Source organism: Osmerus eperlanus, chromosome 5, assembly GCF_963692335.1.
Source record: "Osmerus eperlanus chromosome 5, fOsmEpe2.1, whole genome shotgun sequence".
Taxonomy (NCBI): Eukaryota; Metazoa; Chordata; class Actinopteri; order Osmeriformes; family Osmeridae; genus Osmerus; species Osmerus eperlanus.
This window is the reverse complement of record NC_085022.1, coordinates 4,641,239-4,661,898: the sequence shown is the minus strand read 5'-3', so window position 1 is coordinate 4,661,898 and position 20,660 is coordinate 4,641,239. Positions and strand designations below refer to the sequence as shown.

The 20,660-nt window shown below is 43.9% G+C and overlaps 2 protein-coding genes across 3 annotated transcripts in view; one reads left to right on the top strand and one right to left on the bottom strand.

Moving 5' to 3' along the window:
- cftr (CF transmembrane conductance regulator) overlaps positions 1 to 12,172 on the top strand; it is a 32,065-nt gene extending 19,893 nt beyond the window's left edge. The window contains exons 17-27 of the mRNA XM_062461291.1: positions 127 to 413; positions 552 to 631; positions 928 to 1,078; positions 4,176 to 4,403; positions 5,018 to 5,118; positions 5,315 to 5,536; positions 6,804 to 6,959; positions 7,372 to 7,461; positions 7,723 to 7,895; positions 8,920 to 9,025; positions 9,446 to 12,172. Of these exons, the coding sequence (XP_062317275.1) occupies positions 127 to 413; positions 552 to 631; positions 928 to 1,078; positions 4,176 to 4,403; positions 5,018 to 5,118; positions 5,315 to 5,536; positions 6,804 to 6,959; positions 7,372 to 7,461; positions 7,723 to 7,895; positions 8,920 to 9,025; positions 9,446 to 9,655 (1,804 nt within the window). The 3' untranslated portion in view covers positions 9,656 to 12,172. The remainder of the gene's footprint in view (positions 1 to 126; positions 414 to 551; positions 632 to 927; positions 1,079 to 4,175; positions 4,404 to 5,017; positions 5,119 to 5,314; positions 5,537 to 6,803; positions 6,960 to 7,371; positions 7,462 to 7,722; positions 7,896 to 8,919; positions 9,026 to 9,445) is intronic.
- cttnbp2 (cortactin binding protein 2) overlaps positions 12,064 to 20,660 on the bottom strand; it is a 34,279-nt gene continuing 25,682 nt past the window's right edge. For both annotated transcript variants that reach the window (XM_062461289.1, XM_062461290.1), the window contains 13 exons: positions 20,505 to 20,600; positions 20,028 to 20,107; positions 18,596 to 18,682; positions 18,357 to 18,456; positions 17,898 to 18,056; positions 17,598 to 17,779; positions 17,128 to 17,306; positions 16,598 to 16,803; positions 16,321 to 16,497; positions 16,186 to 16,237; positions 15,074 to 15,185; positions 14,865 to 14,969; positions 12,064 to 13,059 (listed from right to left, as the gene is read on the bottom strand). In XM_062461289.1, the coding sequence (XP_062317273.1) occupies positions 12,745 to 13,059; positions 14,865 to 14,969; positions 15,074 to 15,185; positions 16,186 to 16,237; positions 16,321 to 16,497; positions 16,598 to 16,803; positions 17,128 to 17,306; positions 17,598 to 17,779; positions 17,898 to 18,056; positions 18,357 to 18,456; positions 18,596 to 18,682; positions 20,028 to 20,107; positions 20,505 to 20,600 (1,850 nt within the window). In that variant the 3' untranslated portion in view covers positions 12,064 to 12,744. The remainder of the gene's footprint in view (positions 13,060 to 14,864; positions 14,970 to 15,073; positions 15,186 to 16,185; positions 16,238 to 16,320; positions 16,498 to 16,597; positions 16,804 to 17,127; positions 17,307 to 17,597; positions 17,780 to 17,897; positions 18,057 to 18,356; positions 18,457 to 18,595; positions 18,683 to 20,027; positions 20,108 to 20,504; positions 20,601 to 20,660) is intronic.

Below are 20,660 nucleotides of genomic sequence, written 5' to 3'. Positions count from 1 at the left end.
TACTAGAAAAATCTTCCACAATACGGGTTTATAAAAAAAAAAAACAGTCCCTTTGGCTCAGTGTTGTATGGTCACCTAAATTCTACACCTATTCTCTAAATCCTTTCTTCACCTCTCGCCTTCCAGTAAGATCTGGAGTGAAGAGGCCAACCCTTTGGCATCAAACTTTGTCGACACACAACACCCCAACAGCTCAGAGTCTAATTCCTATCTGGGAGTCATCGTCACGCCCACCAGTTCTTATTACATCATCTACATTTACGTGGCGACTTCTGAGAGCGTGCTGGCGTTGGGCTTCTTCCGAGGCCTCCCATTGGTTCACACGCTGCTTACCGTATCCAAGAGGCTCCACGAACAAATGCTGAGCGCCGTGCTCAGGGCACCCATGGCCGTCCTTAACACCGTGAAAACTGGTGAGACACTCGCTGGATACTGAAGACTTACACACTTGAATGGTGTATAACTGAAAGGAATGCTTTGTTACTGCAAGCGTGGAACTGCCTTCAGCAGATCCATACTATACACGTTGTTGTGGTGTTTTGCGCCACCAGGTCGGATCATGGACAGGTTCACCAAAGACATGGCCACCATTGATGACATGCTGCCTCTAGTGCTGTTTGACCTCATTCAGGTGAGTAGCTAGCAGCTCCCAAATTTCCCTTTGTGAGGATCAATAAAGTCTGTCTGTCTCTCATTCTGTTGATGGATGGGTGGAGTTTCTACTGAAAGACTAGAAACACTATAAATATGACTAAAACTCATTTTAAGTCAAGCGGCAATATGAGTTGTAAAGGTATGTATGATCAATAGCACACAGTACTAACCAAAATTCTCATTGCCCTTTCGACATTTCCCCCGCATCGTCATCTCACTCATTCATCCATCCTACCTTTCTCCTTCCATACCCCCGTCCCTCACTCCCCCCAGTTGACATTGATAGTCCTGGGGGCCATCTTCACCGTGTCCATAATGCGTCCGTACATCTTCATCGCTGCCATCCCCCTGGCGTGCCTCTTTCTGGCCCTCAGGAAATACTTCCTGCGTACAGGACAGCAGCTCAGACAGCTGGAGGCGGAAGGTGAGTCTGGGCTAGGCACGGCCGTCGTGGCAGCACAGCTGAAGTGCGAGCAGGGGTGTAGACAGAGTGCATGGGGTAGGAGTTACTGTAAGTCCGGCTTGACTTTTGCAGTGGGATGGGTAAGCATGTTGACATTAGGACATTAGTCAATAGCCTCCAAAGTAGTTGTGCAAGTAGTTTGGAATAGTTTCAAGATGTGTTTAAATGGGCTGTGTGGCTTTGACTCTTTATTTAAACATACGTGGTTCAGTTACAAGCTGCTGCTGCCATAAATGCTTTGAAGCCTTAATAGAAAGCATAGAGACAACCAGCAATGAGAAAATAGGAAGAGGAAAGACAGAGGAGGGCGGCACAACGACCGCAGACTCATTTCGTCCGTTAGCGGGCACAGATACCAGGGCTGGCATGTTGAGGCGGTGCCAGAGTTTAAAGGTCATGCTGACAGGCGAAAACAGGGTGGACACCAGAGGATGGATGAGTCAGCCTAAGGGGTATTTACCACTATGAACAGGAAGTGGCTCCAGACTGGCATGAGGTCAGCTCTCTTCCAATCAGAATTAAGATTCCATAACATGTGTTGCCATAAAAGAAATCAGGACATGTAAATCAGTCATTGGGTCCTTTTAATGGGTTGGAAAGTCCTTGTGACGCTGTTTGGTTTAGGATCTTTAAAATATTGGATCTTTGGTTTCCAGAAGTGTAAGCTCATCTGTAATTGCAAATGCTTTCATTGGCAAAAGCACTGGGATGGAGCTCGGCCATTGTCCTATGTAGGAGAATGTTGCATCTGTGGTGAGGAAATGAGAAGTTTTCAAAGTATTCCAAGTATTCCTACCATGTTTCGGGGACGCACTTCCGGTCTACATCATGTCATTCCGTGTGTGTCGCCAACGGGTTTTCCGGTGCCATGGAGAGCATGGAGGGGTCAGAGAGAAAATCGTATCCGGAACATCCTCTGGCCCCATCCTGGTATCATTCTATCGCTTCCCTGCACTGACAAAACACATCCACACACACATTTTATTGAAACATCTAGTATACCCTCGAGTCTGTGTTCTTGATGTGGACAGTGTAAAGTTCAAATCCACATGCATACTTACATAAGGACATACTGTAGGTATAAACATACACGTGAAGATTGGAGGGCATGTTGGATGTAAGATAATCAATTTGTCTGTGTGTTTACAATACAGTCTTTGACTATTGTAACGACTCACTATTGTGAGTTCTTATATAGAGATTGGAGGGCACACTTTGAGGCCTTCTCACCTGTGTTTTGTTTGGGATTAAACACTTTGGAGTATTTTGGAGAGAGACCAATGTATTATTTGTTAGTAGGCCTCTGTTTTCTGTGGCAGATGAAAGTGTACTAAACTCATCCCATGCTAGCTCCCTCGAGCTACATTACAGGCTACTTTGGGTTTTGTTCAAGATTAAAGGACAGCAGGATCCAGGTTCATCTTTACAGAAGCTTTCTTCAGTTGTGTGGGAGCTTCTGTGCTCAAATATGAATCCTTAACCACTAAGCATGAGACAGCAAAATGGTTATGCGTGACTGTCACTGTATTTGCTCTAGTTAGCCAGCTAATGTTAATGGTTGATCAGTGGTTTAACATGGACAGAAAAGTTATAAAGAAGTTCATTGAAGTGTCGTTTTTTCTGTATTTTTTTTTTCTTCTCATACATGTATTGTCTGTTTGGTTTAAGACAGGAAAACAGTGTCAGACAATATTAGACTCTAAGACAACCGTTATGTCACATGCATTGCATGGTCAATACTTACTAAATTAAATCCCTAATCAGGTTGAAGTTAAATGAAGTCCAATTATGCAGGATTGACAAGTTAGCATAATGGATCCATGGCAAATAAAATAGGCTATAGTTTATTCATTTGCAAATTGCTTTACTGTGCAAACAGGTTTACAGTGTCAGTTTTTTTGTTCTCTGCCATGACCTCTGAGGGTCTCTCTACTGTACCATCGGCTTTATTATTTCCTTCCTTTTACATTTTCCGCTTGCCTTTCCAGTTTAACAGTATAGCATGATACGTTACTGGACATACACAGACCAAATAAGCAAGGGCTCTGACAGCGTGTTGGAGTCTCTGTCATTTCTGATTGTAAAGGTGAATTCAGGAGGAATGGCATTCATTTGTTAATCATTTTGTGTGTTAAAGTGGGTAAGTGATATGGATATCTTTCCATTAACATGGCAAACAGGTGCCTACGTAGTTTAAGATGAAGCCTGGGAATTAGATCATTTGTGTGTTCCGTCTGTCCCTCCTTCACTTAACCCCCCCACCCCCACCTCCACCCCCACCTTCACCTCCACCCCCACCTCCACCCCCACCTTCACCCCCACCCCCACCTTCACCCCCACCTTCACCCCCACCTTCACCTCCACCCCCACCTCCACCCCCACCTTCACCCCCACCCCCACCTTCACCTCCACCCCCACCTCCACCCCCACCTTCACCCCCACCCCCACCTTCACCTCCACCCCCACCTTCACCCCCACCCCCACCTCCACCCCCACCTTCACCCCCACCCCCACCTTCACCTTCACCCCCACCCCCACCTCCACCTCCACCTTCACCTCCACCCCCACCTCCACCCCCACCTTCACCTCCACCCCCACCTTCACCTCCACCTCCACCCCCACCTCCACCCCCACCTCCACCCCCACCTCCACCCCCACCTTCATCCCCACCTCCACCCCCACCTTCACCTCCACCCCCACCTTCACCTCCACCTCCACCCCCACCTCCACCCCCACCTCCACCCCCACCTCCACCCCCACCTTCATCCCCACCTCCACCCCCACCTTCACCCCCACCTCCACCCCCACCTCCACCCCCACCTTCACCCCCACCTCCACCCCCACCTCCACCCCCACCTCCACCCCCACCTTCACCTCCACCCCCACCCCCACCTTCACCTCCACCCCCACCTCCACCCCCACCTTCACCTCCACCTCCACCCCCACCTCAACCTCCACCCCCACCTTCACCCTCACTTTCACCTCCACCCCCACCTCCACCCCCAACTCACCTCCACCCCCAACTCCAACTCCACCTCCACCCCCATCCCTCTTCCAGCCCGCAGTCCCATCTTCTCCCACCTCATCATCTCCCTGAAGGGGCTGTGGACCATCCGGGCGTTCGGCCGCCAGTCCTACTTCGAGACCCTGTTCCACAAGGCGCTCAACACGCACACGGCCGCCTGGTTCCACTACCTCTCCACGCTGCGCTGGTTCCTCTTTCGCTGTGACATCATCTTCGTCTTTTTCTTCTCCGCCGCGGCCTTCATTGCTGTAGGAACAAACCGTGAGTTAGAGTGGGGGGGGGAAGAAGGGCATGTTGATGATTAAAGAAAAGAGGGTTAAAGAAACAAGTGTGTTGGTGATTTATCCATACTTGAATTCAGAGCGGCTGATCTGATGAGCCAAGCTAAATAGGAATTCCACGTGGTCTAGAATAACTGGGTGATTTGGATGACGTGCTTATAATTTTTTTCCCCTTTATCCCCTCTTTAAACAACTGAAAACTTTGTACGTTTTGAGGTCAAATCCAAAGCAGCAAATGTGTATACAAAAAACGGAATAACCTTTTACTTGTAATTTACTGTTAATTTGAAGTGTGTTTCTCTCATTTAATATCCTTTAATTGAGCATGTCCTTATTTCCCTCAGCCTATGAAAGCAGTTAAATGAAGGGCCCTGCACTTGTGTGCACCCAGACACACGCACATTAAAAAGCATGTCATGTGGTGTGACGCAATGGACAGTTTGTTTATGTAGGCAGTCAATTTGAGGTCAATTTCACAGCCCATTGGCTTGCAATAGTGCCTGTGCAGGACTGCTTTGTATCACAGGAGTAGCAGAGGAGGTAGTATAACCTGCATGCTGATACATGCTGTGTGTACATGTCTGTGCTCCTCAGAGGATAAGCCTGGTGAGATTGGCATCATTGTAGCCCTTGCCATGCTCATTCTGGGGACTTTCCAGTGGGCTGTTATCACCAGCATTACTGTAGATGGACTGGTATGTACAAACACACACCTCCACAAATCTATACTAAATATTTGCATTCAGATATTTCATTTTCAGAAGGCAATATTCAATATCCCTGACACTTTCACTCCCAGTGAAACCTTACTGTATGTTGGGGTGGAACCTCATGGTGTTTGCTGCAGGCCAGTGCACAGTTCTCCTCAGTTAAACTCGACTGTGTTTCCAGATGCGGTCGGTGGACCGAGTCTTCAAGTTCATCGACCTGCCGTCAGAAGAGCCTCGGCCCAGTGGGGGTAAAGGCCTGGACCTGGTCATCAACAATCCCCACGCCCAGGAGGACTGGCCCAACCAGGGCCACATGGACATCCAGGGCCTGACGGTCAAGTACACAAAGGCTGGCCGTGCCGTGCTGCAGAACCTCTCCTTCACGGTTGAGGGGGGTCAGAGTGTAAGTCTGTTGGAGTGAGAGTTGGGAAGAAGGTGCGTGTGTGTGTGTGTGTGTGTGTGTGTGAATTTACGGAGAACAAAGTAAGATTAGTGGTGCATATGTTACTGTTTCAAGGCTGTGAGGGTGTAAGGAGTAATGGTGTAGTTGTGTTTCCCAAATGAGTTCATGTTATGTATATGAAGCTGATTCCTTGTGACAGTTTTGCTTTCAGGCGAGCAGAGATGAATTTCACTCAGCCACTCTCGCCTGTGAGTCTTAAATAGCCAATTAGAGCTTTAAGGGTTCACAGTAATGTGTCCTCAATGAGACCATCCGGGGATTAGCCTGCACATGTTATTCCTTTACCTTAGCTATTAGCTCCCGTATCACTTTAGCCTGAACATTACCTCACGTTAGCACTTTGGCCCAGCCATTAAATTGAGCTCTCTGCTAAAGCTCTAATTACTGTATCACTGAAACCTCTACTTGGGTGAGTAGAAAAGGATATTGTATAGATTACCTTGACTCCCATTGCATATGTGTACTGTACTTCTTTGTATTGTAACATTGAAAACATAGTTGTAGAGAAGTGATGTCACCATTGTAAAATCATAATATTTATAAATGATTGTGATCATCAGTTTGGCTGTAAGACAAAAAGGGACATAATCAATAATGGGCCTGCAGAAGGCTAATTTTTGAAGAGAATGCTATCCTTTTAATCCTATTTTGTAATATGAACGAGTCTGGTCTCAACTGAAATTATGAAAGTCATGGTAATACAATTGCTGGAGATTGATCCATAAGTACTCAAATTACTTGAGAGCGATCGTTTTAGTCACCGGATGGAAATTTGGTGATCATTTAGCTCAGTCTTAGGACTATAGATAATTGTTCACACCTCCTAAATCTTATTTCAGTTAGGGGAAATGCATGACCTATTATTTTCCATATTGTTTTGTGTTGAATGGAGGTTAGTTACCTCTAGGTTACCAACACAAGTAGCTTACTCGAATAATACACCTTAATCAATAAAACGATCAGGATATTACTAAGCCATCTACCAACACATAGATAAGAACTGTTATACTGTCCTCTGCTGGTTGGCAGTGGCATGGCTATGGTAAGTGTGGCAGCCACAGACCCTTTCTACAATGTAGACTGCAGGTTAAAAATGTCCAGGTCAAGTTTAATCAAATAACTGTAATTGGCAACTAGACACAAAGCTACACACAAAGGTACCTTTGTGAAGCTTCTGTCTTCATGAACCTCTCCTCTCGGTAAGCAGGTGGGAGTCTTGGGGAGGACAGGCTCAGGGAAGAGCACCCTTCTCTCTGCTCTGCTGCGCCTGGCTTCTACAGACGGAGAGATTACCATCGATGGAATCTCCTGGAACAGCGTCTCCCTGCAGACCTGGAGGAAAGCCTTCGGAGTGGTGCCACAGGTAAGAAAAACCGTTGTGCAGCACACTGGTATCTGTGTAGTATTAAAATACTGTACACCAGTCCAAAACCTGTACAATCTGTACATGCAGATTTAGGTCGCAAAAGGTAGTGGGGTCAGATGGCTGAGCGGTTAGGGAGTCGGGCTAGTAATCAGAAGTTTGTGAGTTCGATTCCCGGCCATGCCAAATTACATTGTGTCTTTGGGCAAGGCACTTCACCCTACTTGCCTCGGGGGGAATGTCCCTGTACTTACTGTAAGTCACTCAGGATAAGAGCGTCTGCTAAATGACTAAATGTAAATGTAAAAGACTCAGTGGGTATTGAACAATTATGAACTAATCCCTTTCACCCTTTTTTACATGATGTGATGAAATAAGCAAAGAATGTTTTTGAGAAGTCTTTTGTCTTTAGAAAATCTTCATCCTTACTGGAACGTTCCGTATGAATCTGGACCCGCACACTCGTTACAGTGACGAGGACCTCTGGAGGGTGGCTGAGGAGGTGAGCAGTATTGTTCCAGATCTCTCTCTCTCACGCTTGCACTGCTCTTACCTCTATATGTATCCATCTCCCTTTGACCCTTGTATTCTTTCCTGTCTCACTCTCTCTTCATTTTCTCTCTACAACAAACACTTTCCTTGCATGGGTCTTTTCCATGACTCTCGCCCTTGTCTGGGCTGTTCGTACACTCCACAATAGCACCAACAAGTTATTTACAAATATTCTACTACTAAGTAATTTTATGTTCTGCGATGTCTCCAGGTGGGTCTGAAGTCTGTGATTGAGCAGTTCCCTGACAAGCTGGACTTCCAGTTAGAGGACGGGGGCTACGTCCTCAGTAACGGCCACAAGCAGCTCATGTGTCTGGCCCGCTCTATTCTCAGCAAGGCCCGCATTCTACTGCTGGACGAGCCCAGTGCCTACCTGGAACCTATGTGAGTAGGAACACAAATGTGCATTCTATCTTACAAAAGGCTCAAGACGCACTTGTTCCGGGAGTACAACGGTACTTAGGAATGGTTCGCTTGACCCGATGTTAGTTTCCTCAAGGATCACAATGACTCTTGCTTAGAGACTTGTTGCTCTTGTGGTTAGTGGTAACTGTTTAAAAAAAAAAATGTACTCGCTGTGATATATTGTTTTTATTATTGTTGCTTGTTTTTTTTTTTCACAGGTACACTTGCACTTATAGCGGTTCATGTTGTTTAATTGTAACTTGTTTAACTACATGCTCTTATGGTTCTTCCCTTTGGCACTTACTTTGGTTGTTCACAATGTGTGCTTCATGTTTTGGCTACCCGCAATGTTTTTGTGGCTATCTTGTTGTTATGATCAGTGACCTATGCTCTCTCTTGGAAGTCGCTTTGGATAAAAGCGTCTGCTAAATGTAAATGTACAAAAAACAAGCATAGTGCTTTTCGATTCAGCTTGGCAATGTTCTGATTACCTGTGTTGTCCGAAAGGGTTAGATGTGATAGATGTGTGTGTGTGTGTGTGTGAAATGTATGGAAGGTTATAGCTGAGCCCAAACAGGTTTGGGTATTTGTTGACATATGGTGACAATCCTAGGAGTTAACGTAATGTCCAGTTCCTGTGTGTGTGTGTGTAAGGTCTTTATGGTAAATGATGCTTGTAATTAGCGGGTCCTGATGACGCTGGTTCTGAAACAGCTCTGTTGCTTTCATCTGAACCACAACTGGGAAGAAACTATTTGTGTGTGTGAGTAAAAGAAGAAGGAAATAGAGTGTGACAGAGATAATGGCATGTATTATGTGGCATTATGTGATAATGGCATGTTTGTCATTAGAAATCTAAATAACAATATAAATTATAAATGTTGGCCAAATATAAAGAGAACTAATTGTGCTGAAAAAGGAAACCAACTGGCACATGGCAAGTCAAACTGGAGTAAACGTCTGTCTGTGTGTGCGCACTTGTTTCTGTGTGTGTGTGTTGCAGAACGTTGCAGGTACTGCGGAAGACACTGAAGCAGTCGTTTTCCAACTGCACTGTCATCCTGTCAGAACACAGAGTGGAACCACTTCTGGAGTGCCAGTCTTTCTTGGTCGGTACACACACACACACACACACACACAAACACACACACCACTCAGCTTCCGCCACCAACTCTATTCCACAAACACTATTCACATTCCATCTCCCTATTAAGCATTATAATCTCCCCTTCCTCTTTCTACGTCCATTATCATGGTGCCACCCTACCATCACTGAATGGTCCTCCATTTAGATAGTGTAACTCAGTTCGATTATCAATCCCATGACTGATAAGCATGTAGATTATCATGGGTGTAGTTGTGTGTGTGTGTGTTTTTATTCAGTTCTCATAGTATGTACTGTATGGGATCGTTTGTATTGAACCTATGAAACAGATATTGTATTCTAATGATTGTCAGGTATTTTTGCCACGTCAACATTGCTTCGACACTGTTAAACAAAACGATTCTCCCGACTCCGCCCCCCACAGATGATCGAGGGCAGCTCCATAAAGAGGTACGACTCCATCCAGAAGCTGCTGAACGAGACCAGCCACCTGAAGCAGGCCATAAGCGCGGCAGAGCGCCTCAAGCTCTTCCCGCTGCACCGCCTCAACTCCAGCAAGCGCGCCCCGCAGACCACCAAGATCTCCGCCCTGCAGGAGGAGGCGGAGGAGGAGGTGCAGGACACTCGCCTCTGAGGTGGGGCCGGAGTCTGGAGAGAGGGAAAGGGTGGGAAGCCTTTTTAACTGACAATTCCCCAAAAGTAATTTGGGGAATTCACTTTAATGAGTCTGAGGCCCAATATAATTACCCTGTAACTAGTGTTAGTGACGTTAGCTTGTGACTTTGTACTATAAGACAGTAGGCGGCACTATCTGCTGTTTTCTACGAGACAACTGATTTGAAAATATTTTGGGAAAACACTTTATTTCAAAGGGGTATACATAGGCATGTATAAAGCATGTGAAAGAGAATTTGAGCATTATGCATTCCATAGATATTTCCTAATACTTTTATAAATGCTTTCAACATTCATACACTTTTTTGCATTCATGTCATATTTATGTCATTCCTGTCAAGACTTAGCAACAGAATGTGAATTTAGGGCACTTTCTGAAGTTCTCCCAGGTACAATGACACCTTGGTAGCCAGGTTTTCTGGCTCTTCTTAGGCGACCTGGAGACAGCACTTGCTCAAATATATAGTACAGCACTTGTTAATACAGACATTTGTCTATCTTAAAACATTCTATTGGTAGACTGAGACAGACAAACTAGAGAAACTGACTACTGTGTTGTTTTCAAACACCTGCTAAAATGACGTTAATCGAACTATTCAATGCCTTTATTTGACCTATGTACATTGAATGCTTGAACTGGAATTCAATATATATATATATACATACACTGTGGAGAGAGAGAGGTTTAAATGAGCAGGTCTTTATTTTACTAACAGTCATGACAACAAATGTTAAAATTACATTTATTTTAGAATTGGAAGCAATCAGAAAGTGGCATGAATTCACATACTATTCCTATGGACTGTAATGAATGTTGAACAACATATTTGGAGATGTCATGATGTCATGAATGATCTCTTGACATGCTTATGTATACTCCTTTCAAGTGAAATCAATGTTTTTTGGGTTATTTACACTCATGAGCAACACTTGTTCAGTGGTAATTACGTAGGTGTACTGTGTGTTGTTGCGTAGGTGGTAATTGACTTGTAATTATGCAATGATCTGTAACAGGGCCTGAAAAACCCAGAGAACCATCTTAATTCCTCTTTGTCCCCAATTCTGACCCTTTCTAGACCAAACATGACTAACTGGATGCAGTTTCATGCTATTATGATCATTCCAAGTGCCTTTGCAGGATCATTTTTGAATATGGTGGCAAACATTTTTGTTTTAAGTAACTTTTTTGTACAGTACTAGAGGCTATTCAATCAACAAGGGAGTCAGGTGGCTGAGCGGTGAGGGAATTGGACTAGTAATCCGAAGGTTGCCAGTTCGATTCCCGGTCATGCAAACTGATGTTGTGTCCTTGGGCAAGGCACTTCACCCTACTTGCCTCGGGGGAATGTCCCTGTACTTACTGTAAGTTGCTCTGGATAAGAGCGTCTGCTAAATGACTAAATGTAAACATGTTGATCGGAACCATTTTGGGAGCAAAAAGTAGTATTTACGTGATGAGTATATACATTTGCGTGAATGAAAGCCCTAAAACCTAATTCAGCATCAGGATTTAAAATGGTCTCAAACTTGAAAGGAAACTGGCTGTAAATCAAAGTAGGACGAGGGTGTACCTCTACATGCTGATTTGAGATCAGATTAGCATTCTGTTGTTCTGACGAATCTAGAAACTGCAGTGAGATGATCTGGCTGTAGAGCTGCGTTTACAAGGGTCTTTGCTAAAAGTCTACCCACTGTAAATACACATAATAGTGATGGCATGGGTGATGATACCATGCACAAGTGGTTAAATGCCCTTTATTTTTGTGTATGCACTTTAAAAACACCTGAGGTACTCTTTTGCTTTTTTCCCCATGGTGGTATAATAGAGAGGAAAAGTAAATGATCGAATGCTGTATAAAAACGACACCCTTATCAAACGTGATTTGATGGAATTCAGAATTCAAAATCTTTTTTTGGCACATTGTTCCTTCGAGATATCTAATGATTTTATAATACATAGATGCAAGATTATTTTTCTTTTTCGACAATGTCAATTAAAACAAAGCATGTTCTTATTCATAGGAAATTGACACAAATGTTGAAACATGTATGAAGATTTCATGTATCAATTTCATATCTATAATCAGTTATATTTCCAGTAAAAATATGATTTTAAGAGGACTGTGTTTATTGGTGTAACAAATAAGTCCGGACGAGCATTGTGGGGTCAACAGTGCAGTTTAATGGTTGTGCTGAAAGGAAGCTGGACATTTCTTTAAACATCTATTATACAGATCAACATCAGAGGCTGAAATATTTCCTGTACGTATTACAAATGTTGACAAAAAAAACACATTTTCCTTCTTGAAAAAAAAACTTTAAAAACAAATGTAAAGAAGGAAACAAAGAAGGCAAACAAACCAAAAATGCTTTTATATATTTAATATTTTTGTTTCGGGCTCAACAGAAGTCAAAGAAAAACAACCATAACTCTGATGGAATTATGGGTAGTGTAAATATTTATTATGGCTTACGGTTGGGGGAGAAAAAAAAAAGTTTGCAATTATGTTACTTATTGCCAGATTCTATTCACTTTGAAACAAGTGAAAGTTATGAACCAAATTTTCATATTACAAACATATGTACAAGTTTTATTTTCATCAGTTTATCTTCACTATATAGTTTTTTACAAGCATAGTACCACATACACCAATCTATATACCATTAAAGTTACTAATTCTTATTTACAAAGATTTGGTAAAACCCTGATTTTATTTAACAGTATTTAAATTGAACTTGCAACTATTTAACATAAAACACTTCAAAAATACTTAATAGCAAAAACTGACTGTTCGCTCTTTAATCCAAAACACTTTTACCAAAAGGCAAAACTTGTTTTACTTCTTTTTTACATTATTCCCTGCAAATGTATTTTTTCCATTCAATACTTCAATACTGTAATATAATAAAACTATGGTCCCCAAGTACACATTGTTATACAGTGTAACAAGTACATAAAACAAGTACAAATACTAAGAGGTCTTCATAATCCTAACTTTACATGGAGGGATTTTGTAAAGGAACTGTGGGAAGGTGGAGGACAGGGTTCTAGAACTTGTCATTGTTGCCGTTTTCATGCAGGTCTCCATGTAGGATCCAAATATCCTCCTGTCGTTGGTTGTTCTTGTTGAAGTTGTTGTTGCTGGGCAGTACATGCCTTGTTTTGCTGCTGGGTTCGGTTCTGGTCTCAGCTGCGTTGCGATTGCCATTCGCCTGGTTGGGGGTGGAGGTGCTGCTGCTGGGTCGTGGTGGCTGCCCCCTGCTGCTGGGGACAGGGAGCTGGGATTTGGGCCTGGAGGCAGATCGCCTCTCGTGGCTTTGGGCTGCGTTAGCTGGGCTTTGGTTTGCGTGATGGATGCTAGTCTGCCAAAGGGGAAAAAAAGACAGTAATGAGCAGAATGTAAAATTATTATAAAATGTGATTATAACTCATATTCAGAAAAGTTGTGTGTGCCAGAATCTCTATCAGCAACCCTGCTGGATATATATATATATTCAGTTATGTCCATAAATATTTGGACATTGACACAATTTTCATCATTTTGGCTCTGTATACCACCACAATGGATTTGAAATGAAACAATCAAGATGTGCTTTAAGTGCAGACTTTCAGCTTTAATTTCAGGGTATTTACATCCAAATCAGGTGAACGGTGTAGGAATTACAATACATTTTATATGTGCCCCCCCCCTTTTTAAGGGACCAAAAGTAATTGGACAATTGGCTGCTCAGATGTTCCATGGCCAGGTGTATGTTATTCCCTCATGGGAGTTCGTTATTTCATTGACAAGGAGCAGATAAAAGGTCTAGAGTTCATTTCAAGTATGGTATTTGTGTTTGGAATCTGTTGCTGTCAACTCTCAATATGAAATCCAAAGAGCTGTCACCATCAGTGAAGCAAGCCATCGTTAGGCTGAAAAATCAAAACAAACCTATCAGAGAGATAGCAAAAACATTAGGTGTGGCCAAATCAACTGTTTGGTACATTCTTAAAAAGAAAGAACGCACTGGTGAGCTCAGCAACACCAAAAGACCCGGAAGACCACGGAAAACAGCTGTGGTGGATGACAGAAGAATTCTTTCCCTGGTGAAGAAAAACCCCTTCACAACAGTTGGCCAGATCTAGAACACTCTCCAGGAGGTAGGCGTATCTGTGGCAAAGTCAAAAATTAAGAGAATACTTCACCAGAGTAAATACAGAGGGTTCACCACAAGATGTAAACCATTGGTGAGTCTCAAAAACAGGAAGACCAGATTAGAGTTTGCCAAAAAACATCTAAAAGACCCTGTACAGTTCTGGAACAACATCCTATGGACAGATGAGACCAAGATCAACTTGTACCAGAATGATGGGAAGAGAAGAGTATGGAGAAGGGAAGGAACTGCTCATGATCCAAAGCATACCACCTCATCAGTGAAGCATGGTGGAGGTAGTGTTATGGCGTGGGCATATATGGCTGCCAATGGAACTGGTTCCCTTGTATTTATCGATGATGTGACTGCTGACAAAAGCAGTAGGATGAATTCTGAAGTGTTTCTGGCAATATTATCTGCTCAGATTCAGCCAAATGCTTCAGAACTCATAGGACGGCGCTTCACAGTGCAGATGGACAATGACCCGAAGCATACTGCGAAAGCAACCAAAGAGTTTTTTAAGGCAAAGAAGTGGAATGTTCTGCAATGGCCAAGTCAATCACCTGACCTAAATCCAATTGAGCATGCATTTCACTTGCTAAAGACAAAACTGAAGGGAAAATGCCCCAAGAACAAGCAGGAACTGAAGACAGTTGCAGTAGAGGCCTGGCAGAGCATCACCAGGGACGAAACCCAGCGTCTGGTGATGTCTATGGGTTCCAGACTTCAGGCTGTCATTGACTGCAAAGGATTTGCAACCAAGTATTAAAAGTGTCAATTAGATTTATGATTATGTTAGTTTGTCCAATTATTTTTGGTCCCTTAAAAAGGGGGGGGCCACATATAAAATGTGTTGTAATTCCTACACCGTTCACCTGATTTGGATGTAAATACCCTGAAATTAAAGCTGAAAGTCTGCACTTAAAGCACATCTTGATTGTTTGATTTCAAATCCATTGTGGTGGTATACAGAGCCAAAATGATGAAAATTGTGTCAATGTCCAAATATTTATGGACCTAACTGTATATCTTACAGTCTGTGGTCGCAGTTGAGCGGTTGTCTTGTGGTCAGTTTTATGTAGTGATTGTCTACTTGGAGAGCCAGAGAAGACTAAAAATTCATCCTTTGACTGGGCAATCTACAATGAAAATTGGGCATTTCAATTTCAAACATAGACATATCACGAAGTAGTACGACATAAAACTGAGGTAAAGTCAGAGGTACAGTAGGATAGTACACTACCTTGCTGATGTCAGGTTCTGATTTGCTGGTGCACATGGTCTGCAGTTCTCGGATCAGTTCAGTGTCATCATCAGAGCAGAGAGACAAATTGACAAGGTCTCCATCCACCAGCCTGCCACACACACAAAAACCTGATCACTCTAGTCAGTCTAATATCAGAATGAGCTCATGTGTAGTAGCCTACTGTCATGTCACTGAGCCAGTTGGATTCCTTTAAAAAATAAAAATCTCTGAACATACACCGACTACTTTCAAAGCAAACATTGGACAGCATATTGCAAACATTTCAGAATGCTAATATTAAGACAAAGTATTATATAAAAAATTAGGCGTTTCGTGGGCATGTCCAGTTGTTACACGTTATTTTGTAGTGCTGCACTTGAGTTTCATCTGACATGTGGGCTGCATTAACAAAGTGAACAGATATGTAAATGCAATGCTAGAGCAAGCATAGGAATTACAAAGTTAGATCAAAATGAAAGTAATGTGGTGACATTGTGCTGTGAACTCTATGTTCACTGAAGTATGATGTAACACCATTTAATGTGTTTTCTTTGGGTCACTAGCTTTCATGATTTAATATTGAAGCACTGTCTGCTCTTTACTGTATGTACTTTCACATCAGTATGCAGTAAATGTATCTATACATAGAGACCAGACTCACATCAGTCTGCCTTGGAATGGGTCTCATTCCAAAAGGGACACAACTTTGGACGACTTATTTTCCGATGTGATTAATTTGACAAAGCCATCATTTCAAATTATAATGACTGGCTGAAAGGAATGATCCCCATCTTGACTAACAGTTTTAGGATCATAGATGACTGAATGGACTTTTGTTGTTATTCATCATATCATCCAACACAATGATGGGACATTGTACATAAAGGATCCAAGTTACAAATGAAAAAAGATTATGGTGGATTGAGCAAAGATTTTAAAAGTGACAAGAGCCAGCGGTGCCAACCATTTAAAAATTATGGTAATAAAAAAATAACTGCTGTGCTGAAGTCTTATAACGTCTGTGTTCCATCAGGAATGCCATCTATTTCACGTGAAATACGTGACAGCAATGTTTCTGAGTACTCAGTCAAATGGAGGCAAACACTGACCTTTGGCTGTTGCCGTTGTTAATGAAGCGGACATCAGTGTTGGACAGTGACCCTGTAATGAGAGGACACAAAATATGGATAAAGAACAAAGAAATGTCCTCCTCACCTGCGTAAGATGACTAGTCTCCTCCTTACCCTCTCGGAGAGAACCACTCCAGTTCGTCAAAGTCCTCCCCTTTTTTCTTGGGCTGGTGCTGGCTCTTCTCCACATGTTGCAGTCCCTCCCCTTCCTGCCGCCACTTCCTTTGCAGGAGCCGATGGTTGACACAGGGAAGGTCCCTCCCCTGAACTCCAACAGGTGCCGAGCGATCTCTGTGGAGGGGGAGATGTGCGACACGGATTCAAACCCCTTCATTCGGCAGAAATAACGCATCCCCTGAAAATGACACACACACACTTTCCATGTGCCCACCGTGACACGGCAGGGGGCAGCCATGCAGCACAGCCTTGTTGACCAGGATGCTGAGAGCAGCTTTGACCACCGCCTGCTCGCCCCGACTGAGGCCCTGATCACCAGGGGACGGTCGCTGGGCCGGAGAGCGTTTGACTGTCACGCGGGAGACGATGGCCTCCTCCACGCGAGGGACCACCACGAGGTTCCACAACCCGGCCAGCCACCTGGAGGACACGCATAGACACAAGGGATGAAGAATGCAAGGGATGTGGGGGGCAGGTGGCTAAGCGGTTAGGGAATCGGGCTACCAATCAGAAGGTTGGCAGTTTGATACCCGGCCGTGCGAAATGACGTTGTGTCCTTGGGCAAGGCGCTTCACCCTACTTGCCTCGGGGGAATGTCCCTGTACTTACTGTAAGTCGCTCTGGATAAGAGCGTATGCTAAATGACTAAAATGTAAATGTAAGAACAGCTCGCATACATTAATATGGAAAACCTAAACTGTAGTACAAGTCAAGTGTATGAGCGTAAAGAACACACACACTTACTTGACAATGGCCAGAGAATTGTCGGGGACCACAGGGCAGGAGAGGAAGAGCTGGGGTCCAAGCAGGGCCTCGTGAGTCCCCAGACGGGACAGGCAGGCGTTGAGCTGCTGCCACACATTGCTCACCCAGCCCAGGGTCTTCTCAAGCTGGCCCTCAGGGTCCCCGGCACAACCTTGCATCTGGGGGGGGGGGGGGGTGACAGAAAAGGTAAAGGGAGGTTTGGGTAGTAACAGAATATGAACCATTCTGTCGACAAGCAATGACAAACAGGCTGAATGTGGTTTCATGGGATCACAACCATAAAATAATATTGAGAATGCAGTAAGACTTTAGGATCTGGCACTGTAATCCGTGATATAATAAATGTTATAATAAATCCACTTCACCTTTAACACCATTGCTAGCAAAAATGTTGTAATACTCTACAACATTATAGGGATTATATTAATGAAATACCCCCCATGTTTCACCTTGTGGAGCAGTTTCCGGCGAAGGTGCCTTCCCAGAAGGCCATGCAGCGGCTCAGCATCCCATCGCAGGGTCACCCAGCGGAAGTGCTGCTGGAGACGAAGCTCCGAGCCTTGGAGGCGGGACTTGGACAGCGTGCCAATCAGAAAACCGCCCTCCTGGAAATGGTGCAGGCCGGCTTGGGCTGATTGGTTGAGAAAAAGAAAATAAGTTGGTTTTCACTCATCATTGGATTCCTATCCTTGTCCAAATTCACCTGAGATTGATAGCATGTAGGTTGGAAGTGGCCCGGGGAGCCTCACCGTGTGGCAGGGGCAGAAGGTACGCCGTGCCTCGGTTCTCCAGGGCCTCACACAGGTCCCCCAGGAGTTCGGTCAAGGAGCAGGCCTTCTCCAGACCCTCCAACAGGACCACCACACACCTGCTGCTGCTGCACACGCCAGACACCGGCATCAGGAATCCTGAGACAGAGAGACCCAGAGAGGATTCAACCTTACTATTTACATTTAGTCATTTAGCAGACGCTCTTATCCAGAGCGACTTACAGTAAGCACAGGGACATTCCCCCCTAGGCAAGTAGGGTGAAGTGCCTTGCCCAAGGACACAACGTCATTTCACAGCTGGGAATCGAACCGGTAACCTTCAGATTACGAGCCCGACTCCATAACCGCTCAGCCACCTGACTCCCTATTTACAACTTCAATTAGACATCTTAAGTCTCTTTCAACTTCCAACAGTTGGTGTATAAATGGTATATTCACCACAGTTGATGAATGTCTCCACGAGCTGTTCCTTACAAAGACTCCTGTCTACCTCCACCCTGATGATGTCACAGCCCACACCCGCCACTTCCTGCTTTTGCTAGGGGACAAAGGAACAGTTGTCATTGAAAGGACAGGCAGCTAATAGCTATGGACATTATGAAACCAAAGACAATATGAATATGAATGAAAACACAAACACAGAGGCTGGCCGGTAGGGGTGTGATCTGTGGTGTTACCTTGATGCAGCGAGAGATCTGATTGGCCAGGTACTCCTGGCAGCTTCCCTCCAGACCGTGGAAGATGACGTTGCGGTACTGCTCCACCTGAGGGAACGAAATACAGAGAATAAACTATGACTGCATTAACACTAGGCGGATTATGCGGAAGAACACATCATTTTAAGTTGGAGATTGAAATGGTTGTGTAATAATGGTTTGAATAATGTACTTCCAAGCAACACAAGAAGCCTCCTGGGTAGAACTGGTCATTAGTAAAGAACAGCTACACAGTGATGTGATTACATCCCTCGGTGACTCTTCAAGGGTTCCTCCACACTGTTCTGGAAGAGCTACTGAGATACTGCCTCCTGACAGCTAGCTGGTTGATTGAGTACACGTTTAAAGAGTATAGAGACCAAACCGTTTATATTTTCCTGGCGAGTATCTATATAAAAGATATAGCTTGTCGGCAGAGGGAATGGCTTACCTTACATGAATATGAATACATCCAAGTAACACATCAATTTAATGGACATGATTGTTATTATAGTCAGATCTACTTGTGCTTTAATGATGGGACGACAATATTGACAAGCCTATTAAGTTATGCATTCCCAATCAGCAATATTTTGCAAGCCTCCTTTCTTTCTGCAATTTTCTTCCTGCCTTTGGCAAAAACAACTGTCTTACTTCTTGCCTGGAATTATAATTCATTCTTCATATTTTTTATATTATAGTTTGCTTCTCTTGTAAAATAAGCAGGTTTGGCAGACGTGTCCATGTTTGTGATTGCTCACATTGCAAACACCGCCGCTACACGTAAACACACTCATAGCTAGATTCTGAAAACCTGCGTTGCCTTGACAAGCTGAAAACTACTGTCGTGACACGGTTTGTGGTTGATTACAGTTTTTAGGCTTAGTGAAAACAGCTAACAAAAAAAATCCTTGATGTGTTGAAATTGCTTTGTTGTGTGGAGTCAGGTGGCTGAGCGGTTAGAGAATCGGGCTAGTAATCAGAAGGTCGCCGGTTCGATTCCCGGCTGCGCATAATGACGTTGTGTCCTTGGGCAAGGCACTTCACCCTACTTGCCGTGGGAATGTCCCTGTACTTACTGTAAGTCGCTCAGGATAAGAGCGTCTGCTAAATGACTAAATGTAATGTAAATGTAAAGGCCCCAGGTCTATTCTGCTATTCTGGAAACACAAAATACAGATCATGTCACCAGCAGGGGGCATCCTAGCACACCGAACTTCCCAGACCCTGTTCAAGAATTTCCCACATCCGCTTTTGATTGTCAGTTAATTTTTGGGGGACAATTTCCCTCTGTTCTTTTATTCAACCTGTCCCCTCTACTCTATTGTTCTTCTCTTTCTCTCTGTAGTGTATATACTGTTTGTGTGTGTGTGTGTGTGTGTGTGTGTGAGAGAGCGTGTGCGTGCGTGCGTACCAAGCGGATGTAGTTCTGAAGCAGCTGAAGAGGGATGAGAGATTCCAGGGCCAGTTCGTCCACACAGGACTCTGACAGACCTGTCAGATACAGACAACCAGCCGGCTTAGCAACAAGAACACACAAACACTTTACATTTTAAACAGCTTGCGTTTTTCTGCAATTACTATGCAGTAAAAACACAGGGTTCTGAGGTCAACAGCCAGAAGAGCCAGACAAACAAAAAATATAAAAAGTTAAGGTTGAAAGAAACAAACTGCATCTCTTCACCCAACTACAGATGTAGAAAAAAATGCCCACAGAACAGCAAACATTAACTTAAAATCAAATACAATCTTGAAAATGTGTAGACAGTCAACAAGTCGATAATCAGTGAAAGAACAATTATCCAAACAATAATTAGCAAGACTTTTTAGTGAGGGAGTTAATTCTAATTTGGGCAATCTATTCAGAGATGGAAATTGGGTTGCCAAGTACCTTTCAGTCGAAGGATGATGCGCTGGCACAGAGGTTTCCTGACCAGGTCCCAAGGGGGGCGTGACAGCTCCTGACCTGGCAACCACACGGTGTCGCCTACAACAATGGAACCAGAGAGACAAGAGGAACATTGGCGATATAGTACTGAAACGCTCA